Raw genomic sequence first — 21,729 nt, 5'->3', positions numbered from 1 at the left:
TATTTTGATAGCGATGCGGTCCATATGGCATTATATGGACCGGCAGTTTTATCTATGAAAGTAAACAAATAAAAATCTTAAAAGTATAATATTTTGAAATTGAATGAAATGAATCCAAGTTACTATGATGCTTAGATGAGATTGACCTGAAATGTTTTACACAAACGTTCCAATAATTTGAAAGAGTTATGTCCCTTACCCTAGGCCTACCTCCTTAATATTGAGGATACATTTGTTACATAGTTCACATATGTACTCAATTACTTCAGGCAAACAAATCAGCATCTCTGTGTATAAAATATAGAATTTACCATCTTTAGTGGAGAAATAAACCAAACCACTTCCTTCCAAAGAGAACCTTTGACACCAAGGGTATTTTTTTTGCAATAATAATTATCTATATAGCTCTAGCACTTGTTATATGACTGAAGAATTAACTAAGCTTGATAAATGCTCTGATCAAGTTCACAGTATAACTACATGAACTATTTGCTTGTCATTATTCTGGTGTAAATAATTTTACAGTAAACTTAATGGCATGTTGTGTTAGAAATCAAATCAGACTGAATTGAATATTACTGTTTATATTCACCATTCTAAAAAAAAAAAAACAATTTAAGTAAAACAAAATACAGTTCTTATTACCAATGTCAACATGCAAGTTCTAATTATCTTGATGTATCTTACTGCATGTCTCATGCTCTTGTTGTTGGTGAGAAAAAAAAACGAGTAGTATCCCAGACTTTTTACCAACAAAAGTGAAGACCATATGGGGACAATCATTAAATCCTGAGGGGGTGGCAGTTATGGTAGGGGCAGAACATTTTTTCATTAAGAAATTGCGAATCATTTTCAATTGATTGAATTATTTTCAAATGCTAAATGGCAAGATTATTCCTTTTCATCATGCTGTACGGTAGAACATGGAGGCCAGACAATTTATATTTTTGATTTTCTATGAAGTGGAGGCCAGAATTTGTATTTCCATTTTTTTTCACCCCAAGATATTTCTTTACAAAAACTTACAGGGTCCTCCACTTCAGAATCAAATGGTGTCTTCTTAACCACCTCGACAATATCTACCTTTAGCATGAGAAAGCTAAGACCATACATTACAGGGCACAATGCAATGTAGAAATGTTTTATTTCAAATAACAATGAAAAATTTTAACAGAGTACAATATGATTATGATTAGATAACAAACTATTACAAATCAGCACTATGTAATTTACAACAAACCATGTCTAAACCCACTTCTGTCTAAACAAGAAACTTGTAAAAAGAAATAAATATTTTACAATGGTTTAAAAGTAATTTCAGTCCATGCAAACAGAGCATTAGTCCAAACAAAACAAAGTCTAGTCTGATATCAACCTGAAGCCATATGTACCCTGCTGCTCAAGTAGTTGAAGTGAAAAATTCCCATAACTCCTCTAAAATTTGTCAAATTAAAATGGCAGCACAATATGATCAACTACAGTTGGTGACTAACACTCCTACAAAATTTGAACAAAATCTGTCCAGCGGTTTCCAAGGAGTTGCGTCCACAACTGTGACCAGAAAGCACCAGTATCCTTGTATCAGCAAGGGACAAAAAGGTTCAGTATATACAATCTTCACAGTATAAAGACACCTTAGGGGTGAATCCAGAGATTTTGAAAAGGGGAGTTCCAGAACCGTTCCAGGGATACATGGGGCTCCAGGCTATTGTTTGCTAATTTTTACCCAAACTGTGCGAAAAAAACCCAAAAGTTCCATACAAAACAAGGAGTTTAAAACTCCAAAACATAGTCTGACACCAAAATGATATAATGTGTTGATATCAGTACTTCGTGTGATATCTAGTACAAAGAAGCATAGTCTGACATCAAAACAGTACTTCATGTGATATCTAGTACAAAGAAGCATAGTCTGACATCAAAACGGTACTCCTGTGATATCTAGTACAAAGAAGCGTAGTCTGACATCAAAAACAGTACTTCATGTGATATCTAGTACAAAGAAGCATAGTCTGACATCAAAACGGTACTCCTGTGATATCTAGTACAAAGAAGCGTAGTCTGACATCAAAAACAGTACTTCATGTGATTTCTAGTACAAAGAAGCATAGTCTTATATCAAATCAGTACTTCATGTGATATCTAGAACGAAGAAGCATGGTCTTGCATCAAATCAGTACTTCATGTGATATCTAGTACAAAGAAGCATGGTCAAAATAATACATCAAAACAGTTCTAGTATACATAGTAAAGTATCAAGTATAAAGGCTTGACATAAAAACAGAAATTCATGTAATATATAATAAATAGATACATAACCTAACAATCTATGTTCATGTGATATTTAGTAAAGAAAATATCACATTTCAAAAATCAACAAGTGCTACCAAAACGGTTGTATCACAGATTTGATAATTTATCACATGCATACTTCATAAAAAAATTACTGTGAAGCAACAAATAAAACATGTAATAAATAAATTAAGGTGAGTAGGTCCTGAAAAATTAGTGTAGTATCATATCAGAAAGACCACAAAAAAATTGGGTATTAATGGAAAATTGAGTGACACCACTCAGTTATGGTGAAAAAAGGGGGAGGATAAAATGTTCAAAATGACATTACTCAAAAACACATTTTGGATTTTGATGAAAATTAAACTTAACTTGTATTAACTAAACAAATGGGCAAAGTTTTTAAAAAAATCATTGATCCATTCTCAACTTATCATCTGGAAAACATAAGAGGATGGACAGACAGACAGACAGATTGACGGATGGATTGACTTTTTGAAGGATATCACACAATACTTTTCCACTTTGTGTGGCGGGGGATATAAAAATGGCTGGAATACAAGACTGTATCTTTTTTAAAATGCCAACTTCGAGGGAAATCCATTGGAAAATTTGGTGAGGTAAGAACATGCATAACTATAGGAAAGGTAAAGGAAAGGAAAAATATGAAAGAAGATAAGGGATAGAGAGGAGTTAGAAAAGGCTATAATGGGAAAAATGTTACATATGTTTTGAAACCTCCTGAAACGCATGTTCATCATATGTTTACATGTGATTAGGATCACAATTAAACATTTGTTTAGGACTAATGAATTAGTTCGTGAAAAACCAATCACTCCAAATCATATGGTAATTATATATTTTCCATAGGATTTAATTCATAAAAGAGTGTATTTTTTTATGTTTTTTTTTTTTAAAACATACGTTTTTATGTGCTATTATATGCACATAAACATATGCAAGTGCATGTACTACCATATTGCCCCTTAACATACATTAACGGGCAATATGAAAAACCTGAAAACATTCGTTGCAATTTCGCCTGAGTTAAGAGGGTATTATGATGAGATTGAGAAACAAGCGAAATATAACTATTGTTTTTTTTTTTTTCATTGTAAAAATAGTTTATATAAAAAATATTTACAAGTATGTGTTTAATTGGACAATTTCAGACTATGCAAACTGCATATATACTGGCTTTGAATGTGGATTTGATTTAGTGTTACATTGACAAGAAAAAAGGAGAGAATGCTAATAGGTAGAAGGTTTTTAGATACATACACATATGCAGATATCAAATTAAAAACATAGCACAGCTGGCAATATATTGAAAAAAACTAATATTATCAGTCTTAAACATGATTGTCTTCTTTCTAGTAATTATCATAAAAAACAGACAATGTCCTGTGTCCTGGATAACAAAATGGATAAATCAGGACTAGAGTAATAAGTCAGGTCAGAAATTATACTGATAAATAATCTAGGTCAGAAAAAATTGACCCTAGGTACCCCCCCCCCCCCCCCCCACACAAAAAAAAAAAAAAAAAAAAAAAAAAAACTAGAAATCAAATGGTTGCTCCTAGTGAACCAATTATTAAGGTTTGATATTGTAATGTTAACAAACATTCCGAGAGTATTGCATGGTAATACAAAGTCTGCTAGTGAAAAAAAATTTGTTGAAGTGAACAAAATGCAAATTTGTTCACGAAAAAAGTGCAGAAAACTGTGTTTTTGCATTAATTTTCTAAGTCCAATGGCCATAACTCAGCAAAATATCAAAGAACCAAACCAAAATTTTAAACTTGATCTGTATTTTGTCATAGAAAAACAAAGTACCAAATACCAAACAATAATCTGCTATCATGACATAAATGTGTGGAAAACTGAGTTGACAGATTGATGGATGGACTGTACATAGTACAAACCTGGAGTCCCCTATCATCAAAGGTTGCAGACTGGGGACTAATAAAGGAGCATTAAAGCTAGAGGTCAACTATAATAACAACAAACATCAGTTGGCCTTGTAAGAACAGTTGACATGCGCGAGAACTTGAGAGGTTGTTCATGGAGGGGGACTGAGAAGGTTGAAAACAAGGACTGAAGAAGTTGGTAAGTCGAAAAATATCAAATACAACAATTCCTTTACCAAAGTGTTGATACAATATTACAAATAAAATGAGACCAATATACAAATGTAAACATGAAATATAAAAAAAAAACTACCATCCCTGAGAATTATTTTGATATCAAAAGTACAAAAAAAATGTCATAAGCAAATACCCTTGATTTAAAGATATTAAGGATGTTTTGGAAAGATTAAATACAAATACTAATGTCCCAACAAGAGGCTCACAGGAGCCTGAATCACTTACCTGGTTAATTTTCATGTTTTTCAAGGGGCTGTCTGACAACTTTCTTAATGAAGACTCCATCAGGAATTATCATAAGGATCATTTCATCAATTGAAAGTTTCATACTATCTATTATAGTTTGCAAGATATTGGCTGAAACTGTAAAAAAAACATCATTTTTCACCTTTCAAGGGCAATAACTCTTACATGGAATCCTCTAACAACTTTTATCCCTAGAGACTTTTGTAGGCATCATAATAAGGATCATTTCAGTAATAAAAAGAATTTGGCTAAACCTAAAGGTTTTGGAGATATACAAGAAAAACTTCTGACTGACCCCTTTGCTCTATTTTTAGTAACAGCAGCCATGTTTTCCATAAACTGATAAATCCCTACATCAGCTCTATGAAAAATACCCCAAGGAACATTCATACCAAGTTTGATTTTTGTTGGTCTAGTAGTGTCAAAGGAGAAGATTTTTGAAACAAATAAAATTAAAAATAGCAAAAAAACATAGAAAAAGGGCAATATCTCCAACATGACTATACCGTTTAAAACCAAAATTTGACGCCAGTTCTATATAGGATACCCCAAGGAACATTCATACAAAGTTTGCTTTCAATTAAAACAAAAATTTGACCAAGTATAGATCTCATCATGCTGAACATTACACCCTGTCAGAATTTGGCTAAACCTAACAATTATGAAGATATATGCAAAAAACTACTGTCTGACCCCTTTATTTTATTTTTATATTTTTAGTAACAGCAGCCATGTTTTCTAAACATATCAAAAATCCCAACATCAGTTCTATGCAGGATACCCAAAGAAACATTCAAACCAAGTTTTGTTCCAATTGGTCAAGTAGTGTCAGAGGAGAAGAGTTTTGAAAAATAGTTTACAATGACAACGGACGAAAACAATGACGACAAACAACAAGTGACAGCAATTGCTCACATGACCTCTGGTCAGGTGAGCTAAAATGTTAACAGAAATATAAAATATATTTTGAGTTTGACCAGTAATGATCATGAATGACTTAGGAAGAAGACCTAGGGTAAAGGACACAACCCTTGCCAATCACTGGAAGGTTTGTATTCAGCATTTTACATCAATGTCATGTAAGCATCAAAGTAACTTGGATTAATTTCATTCTGTGTCAAATGAAAGCCTGATAGCCTTTGGTGAAATTGAATATGATACAAACATATTACTGACTTAATGAGTTATGTCCCTTACCCTAGGTCTACCTAATAAGTCTGTATAATAAATGGACATTTACAATGTAGAATTTTTTTGCATTAGATTCTATTGTTGAAATGACACTACACACATAGAAATCACTTCTAACACAATGAACAATGCCAAGGTAATGTAATGAAGAGATTTATAAACAAACTCATTCCCTGACAGAAGCACCCACCATTACGTCTAAGTCCAGCACTATACCATTACAGTACTAGTCTTCGCCAAAAAAGATAAGTTTATGTAGTGAATCATTGGCTGCAAAGCAGACGATGCAGGGAAAATGAGATACTCAGTGCCTTAACAGAACAAGCATTTTTGTTCAATTCAAAACTTTTCATGTGTCACAAAGTGTATGCATGAAATGACTATAAATCGGCCAAAAAAACATAGACAGGTCAGTAAAACTAAATATTTAACATCAGGCATGACTGGTTCTGATAATGAACTTATAACATATTCAAAATGGTAATAAATGTCATAAATGAAGTAGATAAAAGTTTATTTCAGATACATGTACTATTTATGAAAAATATGAGATTTACTCAGGAATTACAAACCAGTATTTTTGTACATAAATACATTATATTAAAATATAACAAACCTAGCCTGAGAACCACAAATGTGGAAAACCTGATAGCCTTTGGTGAAATTGAATATGATACAAACATATCACTGACTTCATGAGTTATGTCTCTTACCCTAGGTCTAAGAATATGGTATGAGAATATTCTTCACTATCTGTAATGCCATTTAAGTCTAAGATTATGATTGAAGTTACAAAGCAAGTTAAGAATATTTTCAGACTTAAGATTTCTTTTGGCCTGTGACATTAATAGCAGTTACTATATGGTGCACTATTTGCATATCAAATTATGGAGTATTTAATTAAGATGATAGACATAGGGTAAGGGATATAACTCTTACAAATCATTGGAATGTTTGTATTCAGCATTTTATATCAATCTCATGTAAGTATCAAATGAACTTGGACTGATTTCATCCTGTTTCAAATGGAAGCATGATAGGCTTTGGTGAAATTGAATATGATACAAGCATATCACTGATTTCAAGAGTTATGTCCCTTACAATAGGTTTTCCTCCTTAAATCAACAATACAGAGAAACAATTCTTTGATTCTACCAAACAGAAAGTCATAGAAATGGCTTTAATAAAATGCGAGTATATTGCAGACATTATTTTGTGTACATGTTAATTGTGAATTTACACTAAGAACTAGTTTTTATTTCTTTTAACATTTGAGGAAAGCATTGGTTCAGTCATGCTGAAAAAATACAATCCAGTTGCATTTTTCATAGTAGTTAAAAGCACATTGCAATGATTTCCAAGTTTACTGTATTTACACAGATTCACAATTTTTTAACATAATAGTGTGGTTCTCCATTCGTATAAAGAAATAACTAAACATACTAAACTACACTGACCTTAAATGACCTTGGTCAGATAAGAAGAATTTATAAAGTGGGTTGGGGGTTGGTTCTGGTTCTGATACAGATATCTGTAAAAGGGGAGTCTAAGCTAGCAAAATTAAAAAAATGTTCCCACCAATTGGAGGTTCCTAACCCAAAAACTCCTGATCCCCCACAGTATAACAACATTTTGATAAACAGAGATGAGATTATTACAGCAGTACACATGTACTAGATTTTTTCTTCTTTGTTTCTTCCTCCTCTAATAATTTATTCAGTTCTTTCATTTGCTTCATTTCTTCATATGCTTTCTTTTTAAGAGTATTGTTTTCTCCTTCAAACTGTTCCTTTCCTAGGTCTTTAATGCTCTCTTCAATATATACTGGTTTTTCTTCTTCAAGTTGTTCCTTTCCTTTGTCTTGAATGATTTCTTCGATATTTTCTGGTTCAGCCCATTTGATAGCTGTTTGGGTTTTAGGAATAACTTTACTGTCTTCATTTTCTTCTCTTGCCTGAGGTGATTCTTGTAAGATAGGCTCTATTTCTTCCTCCTTGTCATCGAAAGTAATGAAAGGGATATGTTTACTTTCATTTTTGTCCAAAGATATATCTATCAGTATCTGCAATTAAAAAAATAAAAATCAAATAAGTGTATGTTGATACCGTCTCACTTTAAGTACCATTCTATGCAAGAATCAGGCAACTGGTGGCACATCATTTTTCTAAATTTATTCTTTTTGCTAAAAAATTTTCAATTCATCTAGAAAACAACCTAAAAGCTATTTAAATTTATCCTATTGTTCTGAACAAGAAATAAAACTGACTTTGGTGGGTTTTTAACATGCATGAATCACCTTCTGTCTGATTTATAGAAAGACCACTAATTAATGCCATATTTCTGATGGTATAACTACACAATAAAGCAAACAATTAAAGAGCATTACATAAAACAATATGCAGGCCTGTAAGGGTGGTCCAAGGTCTAGGACCCTCAATTCCAGGACTAGGACCAGCTGTATTCATTGACACCTCATTGATGACTTCTGTTTCTCCAGTGGACCACTGATCTTAAACTTGAAAAGTTTAGGACTTTTCACTTTTGTAAGTAAATTGGAACCATGTCTTTTGTATGGTAAGGCCAATAAAACAATGATCTTCTCACTCACCTCTGACACTTTGGTATTCTGTTTGTAATCATTAGCCCTCAACTTCGCCTCTAACATATTACAAATTATTGGAGGAACAGGTAAATCTTTAGTCTTCGATCTTAAAAAAACATGACATGTTTCATTAATTCAAATTCAAGAAACCCTTTATAGAGATCTGAATCATTCTGATTCTAGGTTAAGATTTGATCATTCAAAATTTCTGAGGCAACTGAGTTAAAAAAAAAAAAAAATTGAAAAAAGCAACATGGCAACAGAAATTTCAGTTAAACAATCATGTGTTTCATTTTTTTGACTAAAAAGTTACAAAATCACAAAAAAAAAGCAGTTATATCAACAATCTTGTGCTATCATTTTTTTTTTCAAATCACAGAACATTAAATACCATACATTAAAGAAGACCCTTTTCATGTTAACTGTGGGATGTTTGATGAGTATGCATGTGTTATGCTCAATATTAAATTCCACAACGAAAATTCTTTTGTTCCTCACAGAAGTATGTGTCATGCATGCTCATCGATTTAAGATAAGTCTATGATTGAAAAGGTGCTTCCTTGGTAATTCTCGACTATGAGCATTCAATCAGATCAATTTGTCAAAAAGGCATTTCCAATGATAATATTTACATTTTTATATAATATTTTTCTCACTTTCCAAAAAATTTCTACTCTAAACATATGGGTGTATTTTCTGATCTTTTCTTGTTATCAAGCTCTTACCTGGTCAGTGCAAACATGACCTCATAGGCTGTTTTCTGCAAAGCATAATAGTTTGGATAAGCCACCATAAATGACCCTTTCATTCCTTCCTTGTAAGACATCACAGCTTTTGAAATACCTTGTATTTGTGGGCCTCCAATGTACCTCCAAATTTTATCTGACATATTAGTTTCATAAGGCAACAAGTGTAAGAACATTGGTTTGTCTGGTATACCTGGAGCTGCCACTATTCTAACAACCGTTTTGTCTGTAGACTCTCGCTGTCGACAGAGTGCTACATGTAGTTCTTGCATATGATGATGAGACAGTACAAACTCCTTAGAAATAATGATGATAATTTGTTTTGCCATGTCTAAATCTTGAAGGCTTCCTTGCATGTTTTCATTTAAGAAGGAAATATTTAATTTGCTATTTTTAGAACACAATTCTCCATTTAACACTCCAGCAAAAGCGATTGCATCCCTTGCAAAGCTAATTGCAACATCCACCTGTCCATCAGATGAGTTAACCAGTTCACCTAGTTTACATTTTGGCTCAAGACTCTTAACCTTACTACTTGACGAATAGTTGTTTTTAATGTAGATTTTTCTTTCTTCTTCCATACTTCCGAAGCTAAATTTGTCCTTGGTTTGAAAAAAATTAATTGTATAATTAAAAGTATGATAACTAAAAGATCAGCACACAGACAAAAATTTGTCACATGAAATTCATGTGACTATTTTAAAAGGGTTGTGTGAAGGCCCAATTCACACGAATAACATAATATATGCAATCATTGTTACAAGGCTTATTGGCTAGATTCGCATAAAAGACATGTAATATTTATGTGTGAATCATTTAAGTTATGTTCAAGTAATATACTAGTTGATCTATTATCTATCTTTATATACGTTATAACAAGTAATATACTGGGCTTGAGTATTTCTTACACAGTACAATGAAACTTGTCTAAACCGTATCCCTTTTGGACTTTAAAGTTGTTCGGTTCACCCAGGTTGAAATACATTAAACTTGCTACAAAGGGACTTCAAGAAGTATCTGGTTTAGACAGGTTTTCAGATTATTCAGGGTTTTGTTTAGACAGGTTTTTGGATTATTCAGGATTTGGTTTAGACAGGTTTTGGGATTATTCAGGGTTTTGTTTAGACAGGTTTTCGGATTATTCAAGTTTCGGTTTAGACAGGTTTTCATATTACTCAGGGTTCAGTTTAGACAGATTTGTGGATTATTCAGGGCAGTATCCTTCGGAATAAATTTTAATTAATGTCAATTTTTACTATTTTCAAGCAAATCTAAGCTCCTGCCTTTTTATTTCAAATAAGATTCAAGTCAACCTGAAAATTAAAAAAACAGCTCCCTTACCACAGGCATTTGAACATATGGTAAAGTCCCTCTTCCATATCTCCATTCAGTAATATCCTTAGCTAGTTTGTGGACACTTTTGTCAAACTTTTCACTTGTTGTACAATCTATCATAGGAATTCTACTAAAGTGGCTTGGTACTGTCTCCATGGGTTCTATCAATACTTGTATGAATAAGACTTCAGTGGGCTGAAAAATATATTTAAAAAAAATTAAAAAATGAAACTTTACAGTGTTCTAGAAAGACTGAAATATTCACTGTTATCTTTAAAAGATGTGAAAAACCATTTTTGCAATATAGTGAGCACTGTACTTAACTTCATGTAATAGAGTTGGTCTTACCTTGATTGAATGACCATTACCTGATGGAAATGTCTTAGATGTTTAACTAGATCATGAACAAGAAAATTTAAACTTTCTATCATTCCATCAGTATTTAAGGAGGTAGACCTAGGGTCAGGGATACAACTCATGAAATCAGTGATATGTTTGTATCACATTCAATTTCACTAAAGTCTTTCAAGCTTTCATTTGAAACAGAATGAAATCAGTCCAAGTTACTTTGATGCTTACATGAGATTGTTGTAAAATGGTGAATACAAACGTTCAAATGATTTTTAAGAGTTAGGTAAGTCCCTTACCCCAGGTCTATCTTCTTAAATGTAAGTATGATAAAAAGTTTAAAGATGCAGTTCACTACCTTAGGAATCTAGTTCACAAATAATTGTCAATCAATCAAAGGAACACCAACTAGTTTCCTGAAGTTTACTATATCATTTGCTGTAACATGACTTATATTATTATATGAGACAGTTAAGAAGTAAGTTTATATAAGTAGATTAAAAATTTACTTTATAACCCAAAAATAATTAATTAAAAAATATTTGATAAATGATTGAAGGACACTATTAACTTACATTTTTCAGATACCTGGCAAGAGCAATGTTGTATTCTTCTTGGCAAACAGTTGATGAGAAGTATGATGGGCAAACTAAAGCCACAATACATTCTGATGTGTCTAATGATTCATATAATGATGATTGCCACATACTTCCTGAAACAAAGCCACAATACATTCTGATGTTTCTAATGATTCATACAATAATGATTGCCATATACTACCTAACATTGAAAAAAAGTATTTCATATAGGTTTTAAATGAAATGGTACTTAATTAACCATAAAAATTTGTAACCAAAATGCTAGTTATTTATTTCTAAAGGAAACAGCAATGTGCCAGTAACTACCAGTAATTTTTTTAAAAATTGTCATACAGATATTATTAGGTGATGTTGATAACAAGGCAAAATGATGCCACATAAATAACAAAACTGGCAATCTATCCATAAGATGGAAATCTATCCACAAGATGATTTACATAGTTGAGTCCTTAAACAAGACAGAAACAAGAGCGAGATTTAAAATAAGGAGCAAAAAACAATCTGTAACTTAAAAAAAACATACCCATTGTCAGTTCACTTCGATCAAAGAATATTTTCAAATCTGAGTTCCCTGAAGACAATATCACTAGCAGATCTTCAGCCTCTTGCGGTTTCTTATGGGAGTAAGATATGAACACATCATAATCAAATCTTTCTTCTGTCATCACATCATCATCTTTGTCAGGGTTTTCTGATGAGGGATTCATCAAAAGTGAACAAGCTTGGTTAACTTTAATATCCACTTCCTCTCCTTTCTTTCTCACTCTGTATAAAAAAAGATGAAATTGAACTTTTCAAATTTGAAAATATTTTATACAAGATATCTTAAATGTCAAAATAACTATGTAAACAGCATGCTAAATAGATTATGATTCTTCGTTAAAATCACAAGACAATGATTGGTTTCAATACACAGTCAAGAAATATCCAGCTGTATTTAATTAATTTCAGAAAAATTACATATTAACTACATTAGATGAAAAACTTTTATTTACTACAAAATGAAGTGGCAGATCCTGGGGATAGGGTACAGGGGTAGGCACTACTCCTTTTTACTGGAAAATTTGTCATTTTCATTTGTAAAATTGACAGTTTCAGAGGAACCCTGACTGAAACCCCTGTCCATTTTCAAGGGTCTGGATCTGCCCCTGAAAAGTTTGCATCACATTTAGTCCTACCTGCAGTCAAAATATTGCACTAATTTCATATAGACAGGCATGGACTCCACAGACACCAGTAAGAAGGGGTATAATATTTCTGATTTCTTCAATCGGTTACAACACATTGCCATATTGAATTGGTCCAAACAATCCTTATTGTCAACGTATGATGGAGTCAAAACAGCTATGATTCTAAAATAAAAAAAAAATTATAGATAGAAAAATTAGAGGTTTGATCGGTGAATGCCCAACAAAAGTTAAACAGATTTTTGCTGAGAGTGATATTCAAGTTAGAACATGACAGATAAGAACTGAAAATGTATCTTGTTACTTTAAATGATAAATACTTCTGTTTTAATTGCATGGCAGTTGATGGACATGCATGCCATATACTTCTGCAAGGTAGGGCTTCAGGTGGAATGAAAGAATTTTCCCAACATACATGTGCATAAACATTTGTATACATGGAGCATGTGAAAAGATTGTTGCATAGTTGAGACAAATTGGTCCATTTCTAATATTCAGACTAATATATGTGTATATAGTACATGCAAGGAAGTACAATGTGTCCAAGAGAGTATGGTTATATCATTACTTTTTTCCTAAGTTTTTGAGTTTTTCAAGTTTGACATTAAGATTACATTAAGTTACTGACAGATTCATAAACATGCATTATATTTTTGAAAATTACAGTTTTTTTCATTTTGAATTTGTGTACAAACCTATTCAACTTATACACAATGATTTAAGAAGCAGTCTTTATAAAAATCAGACAGGAGGTGATTCATGCATTTAAAAAACCCACCAAATTCAGTTTTATTTCTTGTTCAAAAATTATTATTGGTCACATAACTAGTCTTAATTTTTCATTTAGAGGTTGCATTTTTGAGATAAAATTTATATAGATTGCATATGCAATTAGCACTTTGCGAGAGTTATCGTTCTTGATTTGGTTTGATTCGGTTGATTTTAGTGGGAGGTTAAAGTATATTTTTCTCAAAAGTACAGATCTAAATACAGAAAGGACTATTGTCACATTAAAATATAGCATATGTAGACTGAAAGAGCATCATCTGATCCATGGGTTCTTCTACACCATGAATCACCTTACCATAGGCTGTGTCTGAATTTTATATGGACTGGTACTTAAAAATAACAGGTATTGAAACCTGTCTTAACTGAACCCTACATAATCTAAAAACCTGTCTATACCAAACATTCTGAAGACCTTGATATCAGTTTAAATAGATTTTGAACCATTATATTAAAACCAAATACCTGTCCATCAAAACTATACAAATCTTGAAGTCCAAAAGGGATTTTAAGGAGGTAGACCCAGGGTAAGGGACACAACTCTAACAAATCATTGGAACATTCGTATTCAGTAATTTACATCAATCTCATGTAAGCATCAAAGTAACTTGGACTGATTTCATTCTGTTTCAAATGAAAGCTTGAAAGACTTTAGTGAAATTGAATGTGATACAAACATATCACTGATTTCATGAGTTATGTCCCTTACCCTATGTCTACTTCCTAAATATATGTTTCACTGTCTAAGTTTTTTGTATTTTGAACCTTTGTAAACCAAAGACCAATTTTAAAAGATAAAAAAAAAAGTTGGTGAAGACATTTTTCATTGTATATATTTTGTGTACATGATATCTACATACTTCTTACTACAAGCCATGATTTTAAATATTTGATCCTGCCAAATTTTCTTCTGGTCAAACTTCTTTAATTCCGTATATATCTTCAAGCCCTTGTCTTTTTTCAGAAGAACATTGCAAATCATGTTCATCCAATCCTTGTCTTTTTCTTCATAAGTCAAAAAAATATCATAGCTTAATTGCTGATCTGCCTAATAAAAACAAAACAAATAATTAATAAGAAAACTTTATATCTTAACTACTATTCAGTGTTCTAATTTTCCTTATTTTTATGGTGGACAGAAAACCGCAAAAAATAATATCCATGAAATTGATTTTAACATTATACAACACTTTACATTTTTTCAAAACAGCGCAATTTGATACCCACAAATATGTTCACTTGATAGAATCCACAAAAATTACCAAAAATTAATATTTTACAGTATATAAATCACTTATTAAGGGGTTTTACTTGTAACATGAAATCGTTAAACACATGTTATCATATAGATAGCAATGATTTATCCGATGTCTACTGTGTAATCAATTCTGTGATTCACATGTGAAATAAATTCTGTCATTTCACTCTTGGCCTTCTTGAGACAGAAGGTCATTGAAAAGTCAAATATATCAATCTGCCGATATTGAAAATTTATGTTGAAAATAAAAAGAAATTATGAAGAAAATCTATATAACAGATATGATTATTAATTGGCTATCATAAAAAAAAACTTTTATAATTACTTGTACCAAGAACATTTGGAGATTTAACTCATGCACAGAACAAGTTCTGCTGACTCATTCAATCTAGGCTTTCTTCTGCACTTGCGTTCATATTCTGGTTATTCACATCTTTCCATAATTATCATATTATAATAAAACTAGTGTTAACAATTGTTTTTTTTTTTTTTTTTCAAATGTAAATACTGTGGTGGATCCAGAGGGAGGGTTCCAGATGAGAACCCCTCCTATTGTTGAAAATTTTGTCAATTTTGTGCATATTTGACAATAATAGCAAACAATAACCTTGAAATGCTCTGGAACTCTCACCTTTTGACTTTCTAAGGATCTACCTTTGTGATATAAATTCATACACTAAATGGCTAAATCTTCCTCTTCAGTTTAAAAATATTGATATCATACATTTCCATACAGGATGTGTATAAAAACCCAAGAATTTTCACCTCTGGCCTATTATGTCCACCCTCATTTATCTTGTTTTTTTACCAACAATTAAACAGTAAACCTTTCCACGAGAAACAGTTTTGTGCTTTTTAACGCATATTTTATATTACATTTCCTGGTGACAGACACATATATATTATTGACCTGAAAACTGAATAATTTTAGTATGTAATCCCTTATATAAGATGCTTCACCTACTTTTAATTTTTTCTCGAATTTTGTTGAAAGTTTCTCTTTCATTGAAGAAAAGAGCTTATTCAAATTTGAATCATCATCTCCATAAATGACTAGCTTTATACACTTCAATGGTAGTCCTGCTTGCATCCAACTACCAGCAGCATCCACAATACAACTCAGTACTTTTGACTCACTGTGTCCCTAATGTAAGAAAAAAAAATATGACCGTAAGATATTATATCAAATCTCAGGAAACCTCTATGCCTGTATAGGTGTATGTTTCACCAGGTCCAAAAAGGAAGCTTTAGTCGATAAGGGATATTACAAGAGGATACTAGAACAGTATAAACATGGTAACAAAATGGTTAGAGTTAATATAGTAGTGACATGGTCACAAAAGTGGTTAGACATGGCTAATGTATCTTTAGTAGTGAAATAGTTAAGGTTAATGCAGTAGTGAGAATAAGACTTCTATAACATAATATGCCATTCAATAACACTCTTTAATGTGTTTCTCATAAATCAAATGAACAAATCATAATTAAGGAACCCCCTTTTGATTTTTATGGGGTGGGGCTAGGATGAGATCTGAAATAAAAAGGCAAGATCGAATATTTTAATCTCAAATGGCAGGTTAGAAAATTACATCCCACCTCCAACTTTATAAAAATCAAATGGTTGCTCCCTTATGACATTTTTTCATTTAATGATTACTATCGTAAGTTTTAATGCTCTCCAATTTATTGAATCCCAGGGATATGAAAATCATCAATATGGACATTCAAATAGTCTCCAACGGACTACAATAAAAATCTTGAATGTAACAGTCAAGAAGAGAATAATAACTAATCAGTTGGTAGATAATAAGCCTAATTTTACCTGGGTACTTCGACTTAATATCATTATCATTTTCACAAAGATGAAGCATTTACAACATCCTATATATGTCTCTGAAAAATTGATGGCTCAAAATTCTTCTGTTAAAGTGACACATTTCAGAATCAGTTGGTAAGTTAGCATATGACTTTTCAACCCAAACACTGTGTGTTATAGAAAGTCTCACATCTCCCTGTTGGTGGAGAAATCAGCAATATAACAACATGAAGTGCATTTTGTACAAAGTTTAATGTCATTTGAGTAGAAATAGCTTTGTTCCTCATATGCAAAGCTCTATATCCTATTATTTCTTAGTATCAATGTTACTATTATAATGTCAGTATTACTTGATTTTTCCAATGCAATCGGTATAGTTTCGCTTTTTACCCTTTACGCTCTTCTATGGAAACACAAGTCACCTGATCTCAATTCTGTTTCCCAAATAGCCAAATACTGATAACTTAGTGGCGCTCGATAAAACTGTATCGAAAATTGAAATTGTGTGCCATGTGTTATTTTCTTAAATGAAATGTAGAAAATTTAAGTAAAAAGAACAAAATTTTACTGCAATGGCTATCTCTTTTTAAAGATGGTGCTTGTTTCCATTATATTGTAGTTACATCATGTTTTGTTTTCCTAGGTTCAAAATATTGGTAAACCTATAATTAAGTAACTTTAAAAAGAGTCTTTTTTAAGTGTCAGTTCCTGTAAGAATCAGGCAGTAGGTGAAACATGGTATGGAAAAAACATCATTTTGATAGTGTAATTTGACTATTTGCACCATCATAATAAAGGAAAACAGACAAGATTTTATATATCATGCTGGACCATTGAGTTACAATTTCATTGAAATGCACTGAAAATGAGCATTTCAAGGGCAGATAACTCTGTCAAAAATCTCATTTTTCTTAGATTCTATTGAAAATTTTCTGAGCAAAACCAGTGATGCAGAGATCAAATAATGGTCTTTTCAAATAGAGAAAGTATCCTTGAGTGATATTACAAAAAATGTACATTGTCAGATTGGTGGGGTTTTGACATGCATGTTTCTGATTTTTCTCATTTTGCCTGATTCTTACAAATACTTACACTTAAACAGGAAATCAGACTGTTTACAGTTCAGTTAAGACAATATTCACTGCACTTGACTTCCACATAAATATATTTTGTTTGACTGAGACATTACATTTAGTCCTTGTTTTGATAAAACATACCCACAGTTTATAATTTACCTGATTTCCAGTTCCCAGCAGAGGTGTGATAACAGTTGTTTCTTGGCTTCCACAAGCTGGAACAAAGGCTCTAAACATGTCCCTCATTTGTTCAATAATGTCACCTTTTGACCTAGACCTACAAAACCAGTGAGTCATGAATTATAGTGGTATATATAAAACATATGGCCATTAGAAAGTATTTAAGAGGTAGACCTAGGGTAAGGGACACAACTCTTACAAATCATTGGAACATTTGTGTAAAACATTTCACATCAATCTCTTCTAAGCATCAAAGTAATCTGGATTGATTTTATTCTAATTCAAATGAAAGCTTGATTGGCTTTTGTGAAATTGAGTATGATACAAATATATCACTGATTTCAAGAGTTATGTCCCTTACCCTTAGCCTACCTCCTTAAACTATATATTATGGTTGTCAATTAGAGTATATATTTCTTTTATAAATTCATTAAATATATAGTCATCATAGTGGATTTTAGGTTGTCTCTGTTGGCATGTTTAGTGCAGTTTGGATTCATGAAAAATACTCTTAAAAGAATTATTGACAGATTAGTGAAACAAATTCCTTTAAAAGAAAACAACAAATACCTTGACACACTGTCACAGCTAGCATTGTGCCAATCATTTTCAATTTAAAGAATCAATCTTACGCGAAGAATATTACAGACTACTTAAAGAACTGAAAATATATGTATAAATGTATAAAATTCTACATTTCTCAAATAAACTGCAAACACATACTTCACCTTTCAAAACAAATCAGTCTTTTGTAAGGTACTTTTGGGTCCAATTCTTTGGATATCCAACAGGAAAAATGTGTTCTAAGATCCATGAACTTGTCTCTGGCAAGTTTGTCTACTTGAATATCAAGATTTCTCTTTAATGCTCCTATTAATGTACCTCCAACTGCAGCATAGTCACCTGAAAGTTAAACATTGGAAACGGTTAATGCAAAAATGCGCAATTTAATCATATTATTGGAAGTCAAGTATCTTCACTTCAAATTTGACATCTAGTAGTATAGTTACAATACACATTGAAAGATAATTAAGACAATTTTTTATCAAGTTTGAAAAAGAAAGGATAATCAAAAATACCAATACCAGTGTAAAGTCTCAAATATTTATTGTATAAAATGAAAAAAAATGGAACTATTTGTGAATCAAAATAAAGACTTAAAAGTTCTATATTAATTAAAGCCTTTTTCAAGGTATGGAACTATATAATAAAATATATGTTCAAAAGTGGACTTAAAGGTTATTAATCCATTCAGTATAAAAATAGATATGTAAAAAATATTTATTGAATATGGATATTTATTCACCTGGAAAAGCAGAGACCATTACAATATCAACTTTTTCTTCCACTTTTGTGATGTCCCCATAACAAAGCTGAATCTGGTATTCCCCCAACTGTGTGGGAACAAAAATAGTATCTGCTATTCTTAAAGCCATGTTGCTCCTTATTTATTCTTCTTCAATATTCATAAACATTACTATGTATCATGTAAATATTCTCATGTTACGTACTGTTAAATATCCAATGTGTCCATAAAACTACAAAGAAAGCAAATTTTATAAATCAAGTTGACCACTCAATATATGTTACATAGTAGGATATTTCTCCACTGGAATAATTTAGTATCAATTCAAAGCAATCAATGATATAGTTTCTGTCCCATTAACAGTATGATACTGCAGCAGTAAGAAATATTTGACAAACAACTCATAAATTTGAAATTAATGAATTTTGATGCAATTTTAAGAGAAAATTAGGTTATTTTTTTCAAACAGGTTTGCCAGAGATTTCCTACCATTTGATATTTTCAAAGTTTTACGCATGTATGTGAACCTTTTTTTCAGAAGGATTGATTCCCCAATTTTTAGAGGTCTTCTCTTGTCCTCCCACTAAGGTTATCAAACTCCAATATAAAATATATAGAATATCCCAAGAAACTTTTAAAGAAACAAGAAAAATGTAGCAAGAGAACAGTCTCTTAAATTCAATTCCTACAAAATAAGAGAAGCTGCAAAACCCAAAACAGTGCATGGAAAACTGATTTCAAAAAGTGCAACCACATACATGTAGGAAAAAATAACATTTTGAATCAGAATAAGAGGTGATTCATACATGTCAAGAAACCAACCAAATTCATTTTCATTTCTTATTTCGAAACAATATAAGACCACATAAGGAGTCCTAGTTTGTCGTTTGATTGTTGCTCTCTTGAGAGAAAGGGACTTTACATTCCAATATTCAATGTACATGTACAGCCTAGATCCATACATGTACATCTGTGTTTCTCAAAACAAAGGTCACTTATTTTTAATGCTACTAATGGGAGTTTTATCTGCTTATAGGGAGTACAAAGTAAGCTGAAAATCAATGTGTATGAACCTGAAAAAAAAAAAAAATTCTTGAGATAGTCCATAGTGATAGTTATAAAAAAAAAATGGATTGCATTTGGTAGTCAGTAGAAATAGCCTGAACAGGGAAGTTTTACAGAAAGAAAGTAAAAAACTGAAAGTTATACATTGTACAAACCAATAAATTAAAATAGATAAGCGTTAACATTTATCATTGAAAATATGCAATTGTCTGTAAGGCATCCCTTTCATGATGCAGTGGTCCATTCGGAAATTTTGAGAAAGGGCCATTTTGCAGATTTTTCAACAATATTTACAATCAACAAGAGCCATTTGTTAAGAAACCATACAGTTTGGTTTTTTTAGATGAAGGGGCCATTTCCAGCCAGAAAGGGCAAATGGCCCATGCCCCCTTGATTACCGGTATGTATATTATATTCACGGAAAAAATTGGGAAAGTTGCATGGTGCTTATAGCATGCATATTTCTAAGCTGTTCCACATGCTGTTCCCACCTAAGGAAGAAAATAAAATATAGCTCTGATAGTGTTATTCATCACAGCATAGTTTTGAAGATAAGAAAGACAATCATTTTTTGGAATTTATGCAAAGCTGTCAGTGTCAGATTTATGTGTATTTGTTTACATCACAGGTTACATGTAAAATATTCTCGTTATCCATGAAGATCTGTTAAATTTAATATACATATTATGAATCAGTCCAACTAAATCTTGACAGGATATACCTTTATACTTTTATCTTCATATGATTATCATAAAATAAACACTAAGGCTTCTGCAGACCCTCATCTTTGGTGCTACATGTAGGTTTTCTTTCGTGTAATAAAACTAATAAATTAAATATGCAAAGACTTAAGTGTGGGTTTGTGCAAAAAAAAAAACTATGCAATATAAGCTGGTGTGCGATGTAACGTTGTATGGCTAAAAATGTTGAACTTTACAGTTCCTGCATGCATACAGCCTACAGGTCAAAGAGTAGATCTTGCAGGCAAGTAATTCTCGCCAACCGATTTTCGTCCTCTCCTGTGAAATAAGTTCATGCCCAAATTTAAGACAAAGCGTCTAATAGATCTGCCATATTTTTCTTTCAGAAATGAGCTATCTTACATACAACGATTTTCGGAGAGAATGAGGAATAAAATCTTGGTGAGCAGATTGGCGAGAATTGCTTCTGTCTTGAAAGTGGCGAGGTCTACTCTCTGACCGGTAGACAATGCACATGCCTACAACATATTACATGTTATGACATAAAGGAAAAATAATTCATTCAAAAAAGTGTAAATGAACATTCTACAACAATTCTTATTTACCCAAGTCATGGAAACGTAAACAACCTGCCGGAAATTATTGAAATAAGAAAGTACCAATATAGTTACGGAAATCGAGATTTCCGGTTCCAGTGTAGAAAATGAAATAAAAATTATAATGAATGATAGAGCTTTTTCATGATAGTAATATTTTATCGTTTATATTAAACAAATGTATAAAATATTCTATCTCAACGAGAAATACCTGCAGATAACTCCAAGATGGAAATTATTCCGTATGTTTGG

At 31.8% G+C, this 21,729-nt stretch overlaps 1 protein-coding gene across 4 annotated transcripts; it reads right to left on the bottom strand.

Moving 5' to 3' along the window:
• Positions 1 to 3,835: 3,835 nt before the first annotated feature.
• On the bottom strand, positions 3,836 to 21,725 carry LOC148625657 (uncharacterized). 4 transcript variants are annotated; one of them, XM_088569310.1, is made up of 13 exons: positions 21,689 to 21,725; positions 19,116 to 19,347; positions 18,538 to 18,712; positions 17,789 to 17,906; positions 15,702 to 15,881; positions 14,340 to 14,527; positions 12,685 to 12,858; positions 12,030 to 12,271; positions 11,483 to 11,619; positions 10,566 to 10,754; positions 9,204 to 9,826; positions 8,485 to 8,584; positions 3,836 to 7,938 (listed from the first exon to the last, which is right to left on the bottom strand). In XM_088569310.1, the coding sequence occupies exons 2-13, from the start codon at positions 19,243 to 19,245 to the stop codon at positions 7,531 to 7,533; spliced, it is 2,664 nt and encodes an 887-aa protein (XP_088425436.1). In that variant the 5' UTR covers positions 19,246 to 19,347; positions 21,689 to 21,725; the 3' UTR covers positions 3,836 to 7,530. The 4 variants fall into 4 exon arrangements, with proteins under 4 accessions (XP_088425436.1, XP_088425434.1, XP_088425435.1 ...); XM_088569308.1 differs by lacking the exon at positions 21,689 to 21,725 and adding an exon at positions 21,487 to 21,625; XM_088569309.1 differs by lacking the exon at positions 21,689 to 21,725 and adding an exon at positions 20,902 to 21,480.
• Between the last annotated feature and the right edge of the window lie 4 nt (positions 21,726 to 21,729).

Source organism: Perna viridis, chromosome 2 (assembly GCF_037379345.1).
Source record: "Perna viridis isolate PV_CMFRI_1.1 ecotype Kerala chromosome 2, ASM3737934v1, whole genome shotgun sequence".
Lineage (NCBI taxonomy): Eukaryota > Metazoa > Mollusca > Bivalvia > Mytilida > Mytilidae > Perna > Perna viridis.
This window is presented reverse-complemented; position numbering and strand designations above follow the sequence as displayed.